The 15,264-nt window shown below is 49.6% G+C and overlaps 1 protein-coding gene across 3 annotated transcripts in view; it reads right to left on the bottom strand.

Moving 5' to 3' along the window:
• GRK3 (G protein-coupled receptor kinase 3) overlaps positions 1-15,264 on the bottom strand; it is a 159,003-nt gene that overhangs the window by 32,355 nt on the left and 111,384 nt on the right. For all 3 annotated transcript variants that reach the window (XM_056114452.1, XM_056114453.1, XM_056114454.1), the window contains 3 exons: positions 12,855-12,954; positions 4,567-4,645; positions 2,033-2,163 (listed from right to left, as the gene is read on the bottom strand). In XM_056114452.1, the coding sequence (XP_055970427.1) occupies positions 2,033-2,163; positions 4,567-4,645; positions 12,855-12,954 (310 nt within the window). The remainder of the gene's footprint in view (positions 1-2,032; positions 2,164-4,566; positions 4,646-12,854; positions 12,955-15,264) is intronic.

Below are 15,264 nucleotides of genomic sequence, written 5' to 3'. Positions count from 1 at the left end.
GACAATAGAACTTCGTGGGCCTTCTGCATGCAATTTTAATTCTGTAATACTCAGATGAAGAAACAAAAAGGTCACGTGGCTACCAGTGTCAAACCACTCCAAACGAAAATACATTTTCCCCTTTTGATGCTCATATGAAAGCTAAGAGAAGTGTTCCTTTTAAAAATTTTTTCATTTACTGCAGTTTAGGTTGCTACAGGTGAATTAAAGTTTATCAGTGCAGGTATACAAAGGTGGTATGATTCTTTCATCTCAAAGAAAGCTTTAAAATTTATTGTTTCTAAAATATGGCCCGAAATCAGACAGCATTTTTGAGAGTCTCAGAAGGGGTCCTAAAAATGTGAACTAACCATGCTGAGAGGAGCTCCCTGAGAGGAGCGCATGGTCTGCACATCTCGTTTGGTCACTTGCGTTCATTCCAGAGGGGTTCTGGGCTAGGAGGCACACAGTCTCCAGAGGGATTCTGAGGTAGGAGGTACAGAGTCTGCTAGATGCTTCTCACGCTGCCAGGCAGTTCTCATGCCTGTCACTTCCCTCCCTGCTATTAGACATGCGTGGCATTACTGTGATTTGTCAAGGTCCCCTTCACTTCCATCCTTTCGGATGGCTGGCTAGATGAGTTATCGCCTCAGGTGTGCTAAGCAAACTCCTGGCTTCCACATTCATACACAACCCGAGTCTAAGCAGCATGGTCCAGAATGGAAAAGTTCAGGCTAGAGTGACAGCACAGCAGGTAGGGCATTTGCCTCGCATGCGGCCAACCCAGGTTGATTCCCCGGCATCCCATACGGTCCCCTGAACACAGCCAGAGGTAATTCTTGAGTGCAGGAGAGAAAAATTCAGAAGAGAGAAACTTAGTTCATTTTTTAAAGCCCAATGAGATTATTTTGGGGGAGGGCAAGGGACCTAAGAGGAGATTAGGGAGTGGGCTTGGGCGACGCCAGGTGATGCTCAGGGGCTATTCCTGACCCTGTACTCAAGAGTGACCTCTGGCAGTGCTTGGGCAACCACGCAGTGCCAGGAATTGAACTGGGGCTGGCCATCTGCAAGGCAAGTGCCTTAACTCCTGTCTGAGGTCTCTGCCCCAAGCCCAGGGAGCTACTGGTCCTCACAAGCCACATGCTGGAGGCCCAGAGGCCTCGCTGGCAATTCTTAGCCAGCCCAGCCAGAAGCTCAATGCAAGGGCCTGAGGATGTGTTGAGCTGTGCAAGGGCCCTGTGGTGCTGAGGATACCCGGGCTACCCCAATGGTACTGGGAGCTGCCAGGGTCACAACAACTGGAGACTAAACAGTGCTGGGACTCAAACCCAGTGATGTTATTAAAGAGAACGAAGCAAAAGCCCAAATCCGGCCAATCTGGTCCATGCAGTTCTCGTACTTGTGACCGTTCAGATCATCTCGAAGAACAGTGTGGGGCAGGGCCCCTCTGGGCAGTGGGGTTTGGTAACTGGTGGTGAGAGAAGAACCACTGATCTTCCCCTCATCTGACACTGTGCCAAAAGCGGCCACTCCTCGTGGGGCTCAAAATGAGGTCTGGGGGGGTGGCAGGGGTTCTGTACGGCAACTGGCAGTGCCACTTCCTGTCTGAGCAGCTGGATGCCCCAGGGAGCTGGGGATTGCACCAGGTCAGCTGCATGCAAGGCAAGCACCTCACCTGTTGTGTTCTCTTCCCGGCCCCATTATGCCTCCAGTTTCACCCAGAGCAAATCAGATGCTTAGTGACCGTTGACTGAATCCAAATCAGCTCTAGAATGGGGAACACCCAGAACCTGCCCTTCCACCTTTCCTGGCTCAAACACCTGAAGCATGAGAGCAAACAGGGGCCGACCCAGGCCAGGGCAGCAGGCAGGCGTGGAGGAGACAGAGACCCGGGTGCCAGGATTCCCATGACAGGCCTGGTAGCCGGGAAGAGGCCAACAGCACCCAGAGTGACTTCAGCCCAGAGGTTTGCCCAGAATGACAGGGTACTCTATGAGAAGCGGGGTCCCAGACTACACCCCACAATACCCTTCCACACACTGCCCCGACTCACCTTCAAATCTCGGTAGACGACAAAGCGACTGTGCATGTGCTCCAGCCCCAGGATGATCTCGGTGGCGTAGAATTTCATCTCCTTCTCCGAAAAAACTCCATGCTGGGAGAGGTGGTAGTGCAAATCGCCCCCTGGAATCAGACATGCAGAGTTTTTTTTTAGGAGTACTGCTGTTTATTCAGCCACTGACTAAGCTGACTGAAGCATGAGGCGTGGACTCCACGTTACTTCTCTAATTTTAAAATTTTATTGTCCTAAAGTTGTTCGCAATTGATTACTGCTTACATTCAACATTTCAACACCAATCCCACCACTATCACACCTTCCCACCACCATTATTTCGAATTTTCCCACCACCACCCAAGCCTGCCCCATAGGCAGATGCTAAATAATTTATTTTGTAGTGCTTGCCATGAATAGTTCTGAGATGTCCTGCGGCCACAAAAGTGGTCGAGCGTTCCTGGAATTCTAAAATTTTTTTAACTATTTGGGATACTGAGGCATATCTGTGGCGTGCTTCTCTCTTCCAAGATTCATTTGTGAGTCTCTGAATCATGGTGATTAATGGGCTGAAATGGCGCCCAGAGGCAGTTCTTGGGTGTGGCTGCCAGGGAACAGGAAGGGCGGGGAGATGGGGGAAGGTCGCCCATCCCTAACTCTGAGGCACAGAGAGTTTTACTCAAAATGGGCTCTGGCGTGAGGCTGAATGGTCAGGACACAGCAAGACAAGGGCAGTCGTGCTTATGAAGTACAGTGGAAACTGCAGGGAGAACGGAGACTGGAAAAGACGTGTGGGCCCAGGCAAGAGCAAATGCTATCTGTGCTCTCAGCCTGGGCTCGTCCCAGAGACGCCATCCCAGAAGCCCAGCTGGTCATTCTGATGACACAGGGGACTGCACTGACCTGTCTGCAAATGGCATGTGGCCCCAACACAACACAAAAATCAACAAGTCACACTGAATTAAATCAAGAGAGAAGGAATAAAAGTCCAATTGTCGAGACCCGAGTGACAGCACAGTGGATAGGGTGTTTGCCTTGCATGCAGCCGACCTTGGTTCAATCCTCAGCATCCCATATGGCCCCCAGGCACCACCAGGAATAATTCCTGAGTAAAGAGCCAGGAGTAACCCCTGACCCAGAAAGATGCGTGTGACCCAAAAAGCAAAAGCAAATTAAAAAAGCCCAATTGTGACTGGTAAAAAAATCTAGCTGGTGAATATTTGGGTGTCCTTGGTAAAATGCTTTCAACTTTGCTCTGGGATCAAAGATCTTCCTGATCAAGTGTTGACCAAGATAAGTCATCCTATCGCCAGATGATGGAGACAGAGTAAGACTTACTTACTCAAGTAAGACTCCCCACAGGCTGAAGGAAGGTTTTTGTTTTATTTAAAATGAACTCAAAAGAAGAAAAGCCTCCTCGTGTCTATAAGTGTGTGTCTTTATTGCCACTGTTTTTTTTTTTTTTTGAGTTCCTGCCTGTTCGCACACAACACTACTGTATAAACTCAACCAGATGAAGAAGTAAAAGGTCTTGAGTTCCAGGACACCCCAGGTGCTCCCAGGGAGTGCCTCAGCTCCCTGTTCTACAAAGCCGAGGGGCCTCTACTCCAGCCTCTCCCGTGCCAGGAGTGTTGCCTTCTCTGATCGTCACAGAACTAGGCAGAGCCTGCGCTGCTCTCTGGCTTCTTTGTCCCATCACTGCAGCTGTGAAATCCTTCCATGCTAAGGATGGATCCGGCTTTAAATCATGCATCCCCAAGACATAACAAAACTCCTAGGCAGGCGTATCTTTGGTTGGTGTGCCTGCCTTTCTACTTGGGTCTTGCTGCTGAAAGTACCATGTCAGCGTCTAGTATTAGGAAACTATTTTTCTGGCCCTGAACAAACCAACCAACCAACCAACAAACAAAAAACCCTTTTCAGCCATCTCTGGGCATCCTCTGTAGTTTGAAAGATCAACCTACAGGAGTGCAGATGTCAGAGTCAGAGATGGAGGGGAAAGCTGTATCAGCCCAAAGGTGATTCTTCAAAGTTGGGTTAGATGTTGGCCCACAACATTCGAGAAAATCAAGTTTCACTCTTATTTTACAAAAACAGACTTTTAAAAATTCGCCTTCCTGGGGATGGGGTTGGGGTGGGGGTGGGGGGGCTCAGAGAAACTGCTGTCAACTTAACTTTGATGGGGGCACACCCAGCAATACTCAAGGATAACCCCTGGCTCTGTGCTCAGAAATTCTTCTTGACGGACTCAGGGGGACAATATGGGGTGCAGGGGATCAAATCCAGGGTCTGCCATGTGCAAGGAAGTGCCTCATCTGCTGGACTATCTCTCCAACCCCTGCGGTCAACATTCTGAAACGATTTTAACTGAAAATGGGAGAGTTGCCGGTTTCCTTTAACTTGAGGGGAACCGAGTTATCTGGGCCACCCAGCTTCAGCCTGCCTGAGAGATGCCACCAGGACCCGACAGGAAGGTGGCCAAGTCTCCCTGAGGGCACAGACTCCCTGGGGGTTCAGAGCCCCTGAGTTCTTACCGTTCATCAGATCCAGGATGAAGCAGAGCTTGTCGGGAGTGTGGAAGGCATAGGTCATACAGACAATGAAAGGGCAATCCTAGAGTGGGAACACAAGTCTGTGAGTAAGGCTCCAGGGGTTCCAGAAGCCTCCACACCCCACCTCAACCCTAGACCATGCCTGTGTCCCCACCCGTCAGTGGAGGGGACACCGGCTCAGCAACTGTTATGAAGAGTCTTAAGGCCCAGTCCTGAGACACTCAGGGACCACCTGGGCTACACCATGGAGTTGCTGCAGGGCCATGTGGAGCCGGGATCAGGCCGAGGGCTTCACACAGACTCAGCAGGGGCTCCACCACCTGAGCGAGTCCCCGGGCCCAGCTCCAGAGTGAGACAGGTGTGGTGACGGGAGAAAAGGCACAGATGACACCAACACCCAGAGTGGAAGAACCCGGAGGGCTCCCACCCGGCTTCAGTCATGGCTCTCAACACCTTCCAAAGACTCGGATTCTAGAGAAGAAAGGTCACATTGTCTTGACACTTTTCCTGTGGTATGCTCTGGTTCTGGAGAGTCAGATATCGCCTTCAAACTCGAATCTGCACGTCAGAAGAACCCCGTCACGGGGCAGGTAAATGTGACCTGCATTGTTGTCCCAAAGCACTGAGGCGTACAGCGGCATTAAATTTATGTCCAGAAGGAGAAAATGATAAATAGGGCAGAGCGATAGCACAGAGGGCAGAATGTTTGCCTTGCATGTGGCCGACCAGGGTTCAATTCCTCTGTCCCTCTCGGAGAGACCGGCAAGCTACCGAGAGTATCCCACCCGCATGGCAGAGCCTGGTAAGCTTCCTGGGGCATATTCGATATGCCAAAACCAGTAACAAGAAGTCTCACAATGGAGACGTTACTGGTGCCTGCTCGAGCAAATCGATGAACAATGGGAGGAGGACAGTGTTACAGTGCTACCAGGGCCAAGGATGAAATAAACTCACTTGGAAAGATGCTAAATTTCCCCAGGTCAGGGTATAGATGGCATACAATCTTAATAAAAATGGACACTGGTGAGCTGATTACAAAACTGATATGAACTCTATGGAGCCAAGAAAGTTCAGCTCTTTTAAAGAAAAACAAAGCTAGAAAATTCACAGTGCCAGACAGCAAGAGTTACCAAGCTACAATTATTCAGACCGTGTGGTATTAGCCTAAGACCCAGACAGGGAAGAGAACAGAGAATCCTGAAATGGACCCACGCATCAAGAGCCACCTGACTTGGGCCAGAGACCCCCCCTCCCCCACTGGCATCTGTTCAGTGGTGATGGAGCAACTGGACATGAGCCCGTGAGCATAGGCCGCTGAGCCCGCCTCACCCCACCCACGGGATCACTTCCAGGGAGAGGCAGAGCCGGATGGGAATGGGAAAGCAGCAGTACTTCCCAGAGAACACCAAAGAGCAGTCACACCAGAAACACTGACAAACTGCCCTCACATGGTATGAATCGGGTCTTCAGAAGACATGACAAAGGAGGATGGCCAAAGGCTCAGTCACTCACGGCGTGGGGGAAGGAGCCTCCACAAATACACTCACAAATACACCAGACCAGCGTCATGTTCAGGACACGGACAAATGCCCTGTGGCCAGCAAAGAAGAAGGAAAGCCACTCGACAGGGAAACAGCAATGATTCTCATTAAATAAGGGCTTCTCCTAAGAGTCTGTGGCCAGATGGTGAACATCAGCTGACCCCAAGGACATACGAGTTCACATCGCAACGTGCCGCTGCTAAATCCTGGTCACGCATGGGATGTAAAACACTGAGGACAGCAAGTGTGACGAAGCTCTGGGGTCCATGGGACCCTGACGGAGCCAAGCAGCCTGCCAGGGTAGAGCCACCTTCACAAGCTGGTTGGCTGGCAGCGCAGGTGCCATCTGTGGGCCCCGTGGCCCAGCGTTGCCACGTGAGGTCCAATCCACCCATTTGTTCATATCAGTCAGTACTTGGGTGCACCAAGAAAACTGGTGAGAATGTTCCTCCCTGCACCATTGAAGAGAGCCCAAAGGAGGAAGGGATCAGAGTGTCTACAACTTGGCTTTGCCTACCAAGGGCCAAACAGCAAAGATTTTGGCTTGTGTTGGACCTGTGCAGTCTGTCACATGTCCCTCTTTGCTCACTTTCTTTACGATCCTTAAAATTCTTTCATAGGTGGCAAAAAAAAAAAATAAAGGGAGGTCAAAAGCCAGATCTGGTGCCCAGTCCCCTGTGAGGCAGGCTGACTCAGTGACTAGTCGCACTGGTGCTATGTGCAAACCGGATGTCCAGGTGACCAGGAGGGAAGCCAGGGACAAACAAGGTACAAGCAAGATCGGACCCAGGCCAAAGTGAACCACTGTGTTAGAAATCCAGGGAGTGGCTGGTTTGAGCAGAGGGCAAGTGCCTCGAAGGAGCTCCAGAGGGTTCTGGAACAGAGGTGACTTGCTGTCTCTTGATGTGGCAGTTGCGTGGCCTCCCTTTATTTCTTTTTACCACCTATGAAAGAATTTTAAGGATCGTAAAGAAAGTGAGCGAAGAAGGACATGCGACAGGCTGCACCAGTTCCCTTGTGAACTGTGATGAGATCAATAGCTACGTCTATCTAGCTTCCTTCTGTCCACGCATGCTTGCCAGTCAACTGATTCGAATAAAACACGGCATGGCATAGCTCTGCTTTCTTAGCAGAAACAATAAGATGGGAAGTTATGCAGAAAATAAATCACCTTTCAACAGAACAACAAGGGCATTCAGCCTCTTGGCATTTCAAATGACAACGCAAATACGAGTCATGTTGTCTAAACCTCGGTACTTAGGGCACAGAGATAAATTTGATTTCATGTGTTCCTATAAGCAGACATGAGCTTGAACTCCATTTCCGTAAATCTTCTGGAAGAAATGAGTATAGAACAAATTACAAATTCATGTTATGGTTACCTAGTTTTCCTCGAATTCTGCTGATGTAGGATTAGTTGTTTACTTGATTTCAAGATTTGTTTTTGCTTAAAGTAGGTGAAGATACTATTTTATCTTTTATAGTGCTATAAAAGACCTACCCTTAATTGATTTTCAAAAAAAAATTTTTTAAGCCATGATCTTCTGGGGGGCGGGGGGAGGCAATGTCCTCCTTGTAGGCCACCTATGTTTGTCCAGATCTTTCCATGGTCTACTGACGACGGCTCATTCTGCTCCAAAGAGCAGCCTCCCCACGGATCTGGCTACGGATCTGATGAACAATTCATCTGTGGCGTGGAGAAGCCAGTGGTCCTGGAGCTTAGTAAAGCTGGGATCTTTGCTAGCTTGAAAGACAGTCCCACTCTCTTCAGCGGGGCTAATAGACCCTTCCGGAGTTAGTCTCAGCGGAAGGGAAGTGAACCCTCCAGTTGAGAGGCCTGGGGAAATGCCAAGAGGCTGAATGCCCTTAAGACACATTAAGATGGGACATGCATCACAGACTAATGGGGTAGGAAGGGCTCTTGAAAAATCATTCGATCTGCCTTATTTCAAGGGAAAAAAAAACTGCCTGGCCTGAGATCACAGAGAAAACTGGGGGCCAGCAAAGATTCAACCCCCAACAGAGCTCTTACAGGTACCTCTCTGTAAAGGCAGGAAATGGGAGCTTGGCCGAGGGCTGGGCTGAGGCCGCACCAGTGTGCTCGCCCACTGCAAGCCCCTAGCTCTCCAGGGGCTGAGAGGCCCCAGGCAGAGGCTCAGGCTGAGCATGAGAATCTTCCCAAGGGACAGGCCCTGAGGGGCGCCATGGAGGAACAGGCTCAGACAGCTCCCAGGGGGATTTTGCTAATGGACTTCCACCTCCATTGGAAATAAAAGGCAAGGAAGAACCGGGGGTTGGGGGTGGGATAGGGGTGGGGGTTCAGAGACAGATCCTGAAACCAGGTGCTCAGCCAGAAATGGTCCTCTTTGATTTCCTACTGGCAGAAAGCAAAATAGGCTTGCATTTTTGGAAGAACACTGAGGGAACGGTGACAAAAGTGACCAGAGTCGACCAGAGTCTCTGTAAGGGAAGGTTCCCCATTGCGGTCTGAGTAATCTCCTCAAACTGACCGTGTTATCTCCTCAGGGCCAGCCTCCTGTTTCCAACAGCCCATTAGGTTTTGTAAAACGCTCAGGCTTCATCTTGCTCTCTTTCTAGTGATGTCAAATCCATGAGACATGAAACCTGCATGTACATCCTCTCCTACCAACATGCTTTGCCCTCGGTCTTTCTTGACAACAGGTATCCAAGGTCTGAGCTAACTCATTAAAAAAATCAATATTTAAATGGCCACTTACGATCTGGAGTAAGTACACTTCCACATTTAACACTGAAGACAAAGTTATTGCCAATAAAAACCAGAAGGTAATGTCATTCATACTAGTTCAATTCAATGAACTGGGTGCTGCATTTCCATTCCAATCAGTTACAAACAAATGGTCACAAACACAGGCTGACTCTTATTCGAAATACTTACTATCTAAATTAAGAATGGAACCGCCCTATGACCCAGTAATTCCACTTTGGGGTATCTACCCTCAAGACAAAAAAAAATCATTCAAAAGGACAGATGCACACCAGTATGATAGCTAAGATACGGAATCAACCTAGGTGCCCAATGACAGATGAATGGGTTCTGAGGATGTGGTATATATACACAATGGAATACTATGCAGCCTCCAAGGAATGATGAAATCATGCAGTTTTCTGCAGCCTGGTTGGAACTGGAAGTTATCATGTTGAATGAAGGGAGCCAGAAGAAAGACATATGATGATCTCACTTATCTGTGGTACAGAGAATAGCTGGATGTGGAAAAGTGAAGTAGGAAAGGGTGTGCTTAGGTCACCCTTGACTCCAGAGCATAGGGAGAAGGACAGAGAAGGAAAGAAATCAAGCGGGGGGGGGGGGGGGAGTAGAAGAGGAGAAAGAGAAGTAATGGGTGAACAGGGGACAGAGGTCTTGGGTATATTGGTGAGGTGGGAGAATGGTAATGGCTACTTACCCAAAGCATTTCATGAACACTGAAATCAGGAGACTTAAACTATAACCACCAAACTATGTAAAGTGTCTGTCAAGATGGCAGGTCAGGGGCTGGGGAGAGGGAGCGGGAGGGAGGATGGGAAATGTGGTGGAGGGAATTGACACTGGTCATGGAATTGGTGTTGGAATGCTGTATACCAATATCTATCAATAACTTTATAAATCATGGTCCTTAAAGTGAAAAAGGTAAAGGTAAAGGTAAAGGCCCTCCCGTTGATTGTCGATTTGCTCGAGCGGGCCCAGTAACGTCTCCATTGGAGACTTGGTTGTTACTGTGTCTGGCATATCGAATACGTCACGGGGAGCTTGCCAGGCTCTGCCGTGCGGGCGAGATACTCTCGGTAGCTTGCCGGGCTCTCCGAGAGGGAAGGAGGAATCGAACTCGGGTCGGCCATGTTGGCTGCGTGCAAGGCGAACGCCCTACCGCTGTGCTAAAGAAACACCATCCACATGCCGGGATGTAGAAGTATACAATTAGAAATTACTTATCATCAAGGCCAGAGAGATGGTTCAGTGGGCAGCACACATCCCTTGCATGCAGGAGGCCCAGGTTTGGCCCCTGATACCACATGATTCCGAAGCTCAGGATCAGGCTTCGAGCACTGAGGCAGGAGCAGCCCCTGAGCACTGCTGGATAGAGGTTGCCCCCAAATAAAAAACCGATAAAGAAAAGTTACTTGTTATCAATATCCTTCCTTTTTATTTTGTAGCTGGCCTTAGTTATTACAGTGTTCTTTTCCTTAAATGGCTGAGAGTCCTTAAGGCTAATGCTAGAATATAAATCACAATACAATAATTACAGGTGATAATAAGACATGGACAGACAACCAAGAGGTTAAGGGTTGGGGGGGCAGAGACAAAGCCCAGGGTTAAGGCTTTTGCTTTGCACACAACTCATGCTGGGTATGATTCACATTATGGTCCCCCAAGTACCACCAGCAGCGACCACTGACACAGATCCAGAAGTAAGCCCTGAGCACAGCTCGGTGTGGCCCCATCCCACTGGAGACCCCCAAATCAATCCAAAAACAAAGAAACATTGGGATGTTGTTGGAGGGTGGTGATCCGGTGAGCACCAGAAGCCCAGACTTTGTCCCTGAACCTTGGACTCCTTGCTTAGTTGCTAGCTGAAAGGGAGCGTTCCTTGCTTCACAATTAAGAATTTGACTCCTTCCCAATCCTTCACACGCAGGTTTATAAAAAGCCACCCAGGGCATGCGGAGACACCCGTCTCACTGTGTACAAACCTTCCTGGCTTGGTGATTAACATCAGATCTGTGCATGAGTCACACAGCTGGGCCCAGTCCCTCTGCTCATTTCAAACCTTCCCTTCCAGATCTTTCTCTGTGTATGGGGCGGGGGTGGGGGGGGGGCGCAGCAGGGGCAGGACAGCCAGCAAACAAGGTAAGCCCAGGGGCCAGAATGATAGTAAACAGCAGATAGGGTGTTTGCTCTGCACACTGCCAACCAGGGTTCGATCCCCAGCATCCCATTTGGTTCCTAAGCACCACCAGGGGTAATCCCTGAGCATCGCTGGATGAGACCCAATCACTTAATCACTGAATCACTTAATCCCCGTTATTCATCGATTTATTCGAGCGGGTGCCAGTAACGTCTCCATTCATCCCGGTTGCGTGCTAGCGTAGCCCAATGGCATCTGTTCGTTCTAGGAACATGCAGAACCTCAAACCGATCATTCAGGGTCTTGACGAAGAAGTCTGACCATCTTATAGGTGGGCGTCCACGTGATCTTTTGATGTCCCGTAGAATCCAACCAGTAATGGCTCTAGTCCAGCGGTTGTCTGTAAACCTCATTACGTGTCCAGCCCATCTGATTTTTGATGTCTTGGCAAATGAGACAGCGTCCCTGATTCTTGAGCGTTGACGAAGATCAGAACTCCGGATTCTATCTCTCATTTGAGTGAATCGTGATATTCCAAGCATAGTTCTTTCAATTCCTCTTTGAGAGACCCGAATAGCGTTCTCATCCTGTTTTCGTAGGGTCCAGGTCTCTGAGGCATATGTTAATGCAGGAAGAATAGTGGAATCAAAGAGATGTGCTCGTAGCTGGAGGTTAAATGAGTACCTTAAATGAGACCCAAAATAGAAAAAAAAAAAAGGCATGCCCAGGTTTCCCAGATAGTGTTTTCTTTTTTTAAAACTGTGTCTTTATACACATCTATATAAATAAAAGTTAAGATCTTGACCCTGGGTATTATCACAGGTAGAAAAGACACTCAGAATAGGAAGCACTTGTGCAGTAAAGAGGACCCAGGGGAAATATTGTTTTAAACCCACGTTGAGTTAAAAAAAAAATTCCTTGACATTCAGATCAAATGTCCTACATGTATACACAGTGCTGGACAGAAAATGCCCCAGGTCCACAGCAGGGAAAGAGAAGTGGGTGCTGAGAACAAAAAGTTGCCCTCAAATGAAACGCGGACCAGAGAGGGCCCCAAAGGGACCAGCTCATACCTGACTGAGCCACTGTTTCCCCAAGCAGACAATCCTGCTCACTTCCCCAAGTGAGGGGTCCCCCTGAGGAGTGGAGGGGGACAGTGGCTTCAGGTATGGCTAGAGGGTGCAGGAGGGCACTTTCTGTTCGCTGAAAGACGGTAGATAGCCAAGGGGGATTCAGAGTCGGCTTTTTTCTCTTTCTAAATAGAGGGTGTCGGGGCAGATCATTTCGGGAACTGCTGGCCTAACAATCCTCGCTCTCTCTGAAGGACAGACGTTACTTTCCCCTCGTGTTCTCGTCTCCCTGCGAGCCCCTCCTCACGACGCAGCCAATGTTTAACCAGACTCTGGTGATCTCGTTGGCTGTTGGGATGAGCAACTCCTGTCTCCGCAACCACAGGCCAGGGAGAAGAGCACCCTAAGGGGGCACTCAAGGGAGAAGTGCATGCAAGACGCGGCCTGCTGGTGCTTTTCCAACTCCCCGTGAGACCAAGACCCTGCGTGAACTGCACGGTTTCACGCTGCACAGTACGACACTCAGCTGCTGCTCTGACGGAGCTCCGAGCCTGCCCGAGAATGGGCTGCCTCATCCTTCACCAAGAAACAAGCTGCACTGATATCACACACACACACACACACCCCACACACCACACGCATGCACGTGCAAATGAGCACGTTCACGCACACACACACACACACACACCCCACACACCACACGCATGCACGTGCAAATGAGCACGTTCACGCGCGCACGCACACACACCACAGCCATACTCAGAACTGATACTTACTCCTGTGCTCACAAGAGACAGCATGATCCTTTCATTTAAGGCTAATGTTTCTCCTTGCTTCATCTTGATCCTCTTCTTGTCAAGGCATTTCATTGCATACCTACAAACAAAGACATCGTCTGGAGAACAATGAGACAACATCGTTCTCAACACGGAGAACATAACGAGAGGGATTTAAACGGAACAAGTTCGAGGGGGTGTGTGTAAGGATTGGGGCAGTGTTACAAAGAAGAAAAATCAACCCTGAGCGATAGTGCCGTGGGCAGGTACGCGGCTGACCCGGGTTCGATCCCCGGCCCCCCCATATGGTCCCCTGAGCACCGCCAGGAGCAATTCCTGTGTGTGGAGCTAGGGGTTAACCCCTGAGCATCATAGGGTGTGGCCGCCAAAATAAACAAAGAGAAAAGAAAAAGAACACCCAGGTGCCAGGCACAAAATCTTGGTCGTGCACATGTGAAAAGCGCAGCTCCACCTGCCAAGAGGTGGCTGTGACTCCCCACAGCGAGGCGTGGGCTGTACCCAGGTCCTTCAGAGGCTGGGACAAGGATAAGCCCGAGGAGCAGGTCCCTGGCCAGGGGATCTGGTCAACACCAGGGGCGTGCGATTCACTTAAGAGGCACCCCAAAGGGATGGAAGGGTACCCAACTCTCAACTCTTTCTCCTGAGAGTCGGTAACCCCAATCTAACCACGAGAAGGTCATGAGAGAAACCCAAATGAACGGCATTCTCCAGGGTACCGGGCCATGAGAAACAAGCCCGGTCTGCAGTGTCACCGTCTCTAGGGGGTCCAAGGAGAGAGGCTGGCTCAAGGTCACCAACCCATGATCCTGGCACAGAAAGGGCCACTGGGTAAAAGCGACAGGAATCGGGAGGGGGTTAACAGTGGTACCTCACTATGAGTTCAGTGGGTGCGACTACCATGCCATAAAATGCAGGCTCCACATACCGGTGTGAACTCCATGGAAACTCCTGTACAGCTCTGCACCCTTTCCAGAAACCTCGAACTATCCCGAAATAAAAGGTATTTTTAAAAATAAATGTCAAGCAGTAGTTAAGATATGTCTATCATTATATGACAGACATCCCAATTAAATAAAAGAGAGAAATAAGTCCAGTGAAATCAATTCTGTATGTACTACTGCTGCCTTCCTGGTTCTTGGTGCGTGTGTGCGTGTGTGTGTGTGTGTGTGTGTGTGCGTGTGTGTGTGCGCGCGCGCATGCACACATGCATACGTGTGCATGTGCTGAGGGAGTGGATATAGAAGGATTCGGGAAATCCGGAGTGGGCAAGAATTTGTAGTCAGGGCTGGAGTGACAGTACAAGAGGTAAGGCACCTGCCTTGCATGTGGCCAACCCAGGTTCTATCCCTGGCACCACGTATAGTTCCCTGAGCCTTCCAGGAGTGATCCCTGAGCAGAGAGCCAGGAGTAAGCCCCGAGCACAGCTGGATGTGGCCCCAACCTCCAGCCCCCCATAAAGAATCTGTAGTTGGTGCAGAGCATAAGATGCCAAAATGCACACAATGAACAAAACCAGAAGAAACAGCGCGTGTATGTAAAACGACGCATCCGGAATACCATGGTCTTGTTACCTAAAGTTGACATTCATTAGTATTTCAAACAATAACCAATTGGTCTATTTCTTTGGTTGTGGAGGTCACTCTGGGAGGTGCCTGAAGACCACCAGGGCCACTTGGGGAAGGGCTTGTGGAGCTATGTGATGCTGGGGGTCAAATCCAGGGTCCTGCATGACACGTGACACACATCCTTGGACCCCCCCACCCCCACCCCAGTGAGAGGTGTAAATCTATCACTGGGTCAAGTAAGCTAAGAAGAGGCAGTGGATTGCTTAGTATTTTCTGAATACTTGGGGACTCACTGAAGGGACCAGGGCCATTCTATGACATACTCGACAATCAGGGTTTGAGCAGGCAGGAGGCTGGTGAACAGGACAACAGAAAGCTGAAGGAAACTGCCTCAAGGGGTTTCTGGAGCCTGAAAGCTCTGAGCATGGGGTCCTTGGAAGCCAGGGAACGAAAACGTCACTTCATAGCTAACTATCTGGGGCTTATCGTGTTAGCCAGGTGTTTTGTTAGGACAAAACAGATGCCCAGGTAGGCAATTTTCAGTCTACTTTTACTGGCCTTCTTTACAACAAATCCATTGACAAGATGCTAAAAGTTACAGGGAGCAAAAATATTGAGGACCTAAGACACGATGTGTTCCTTAAATGTTCCCATCGCAAAGACTTTCTAAAAATGTTTCAGACGGTCTTGATGGCTGGCGGCCCCCAGCACAGTGTTTGATGAAAGAAACCGCTGTCAAACAGAGGAGCTGGTTTGGCAGGCCGGGTCCTGGCGGAGCGGGAACACAGGAAAGTGGCGACTAACCCAGGCCTGCGTCAGGTCAA

Source organism: Sorex fumeus, unplaced genomic scaffold, assembly GCF_029834395.1.
Source record: "Sorex fumeus unplaced genomic scaffold, SorFum_2.1 ptg000025l, whole genome shotgun sequence".
Lineage (NCBI taxonomy): Eukaryota > Metazoa > Chordata > Mammalia > Eulipotyphla > Soricidae > Sorex > Sorex fumeus.
This window is presented reverse-complemented; position numbering and strand designations above follow the sequence as displayed.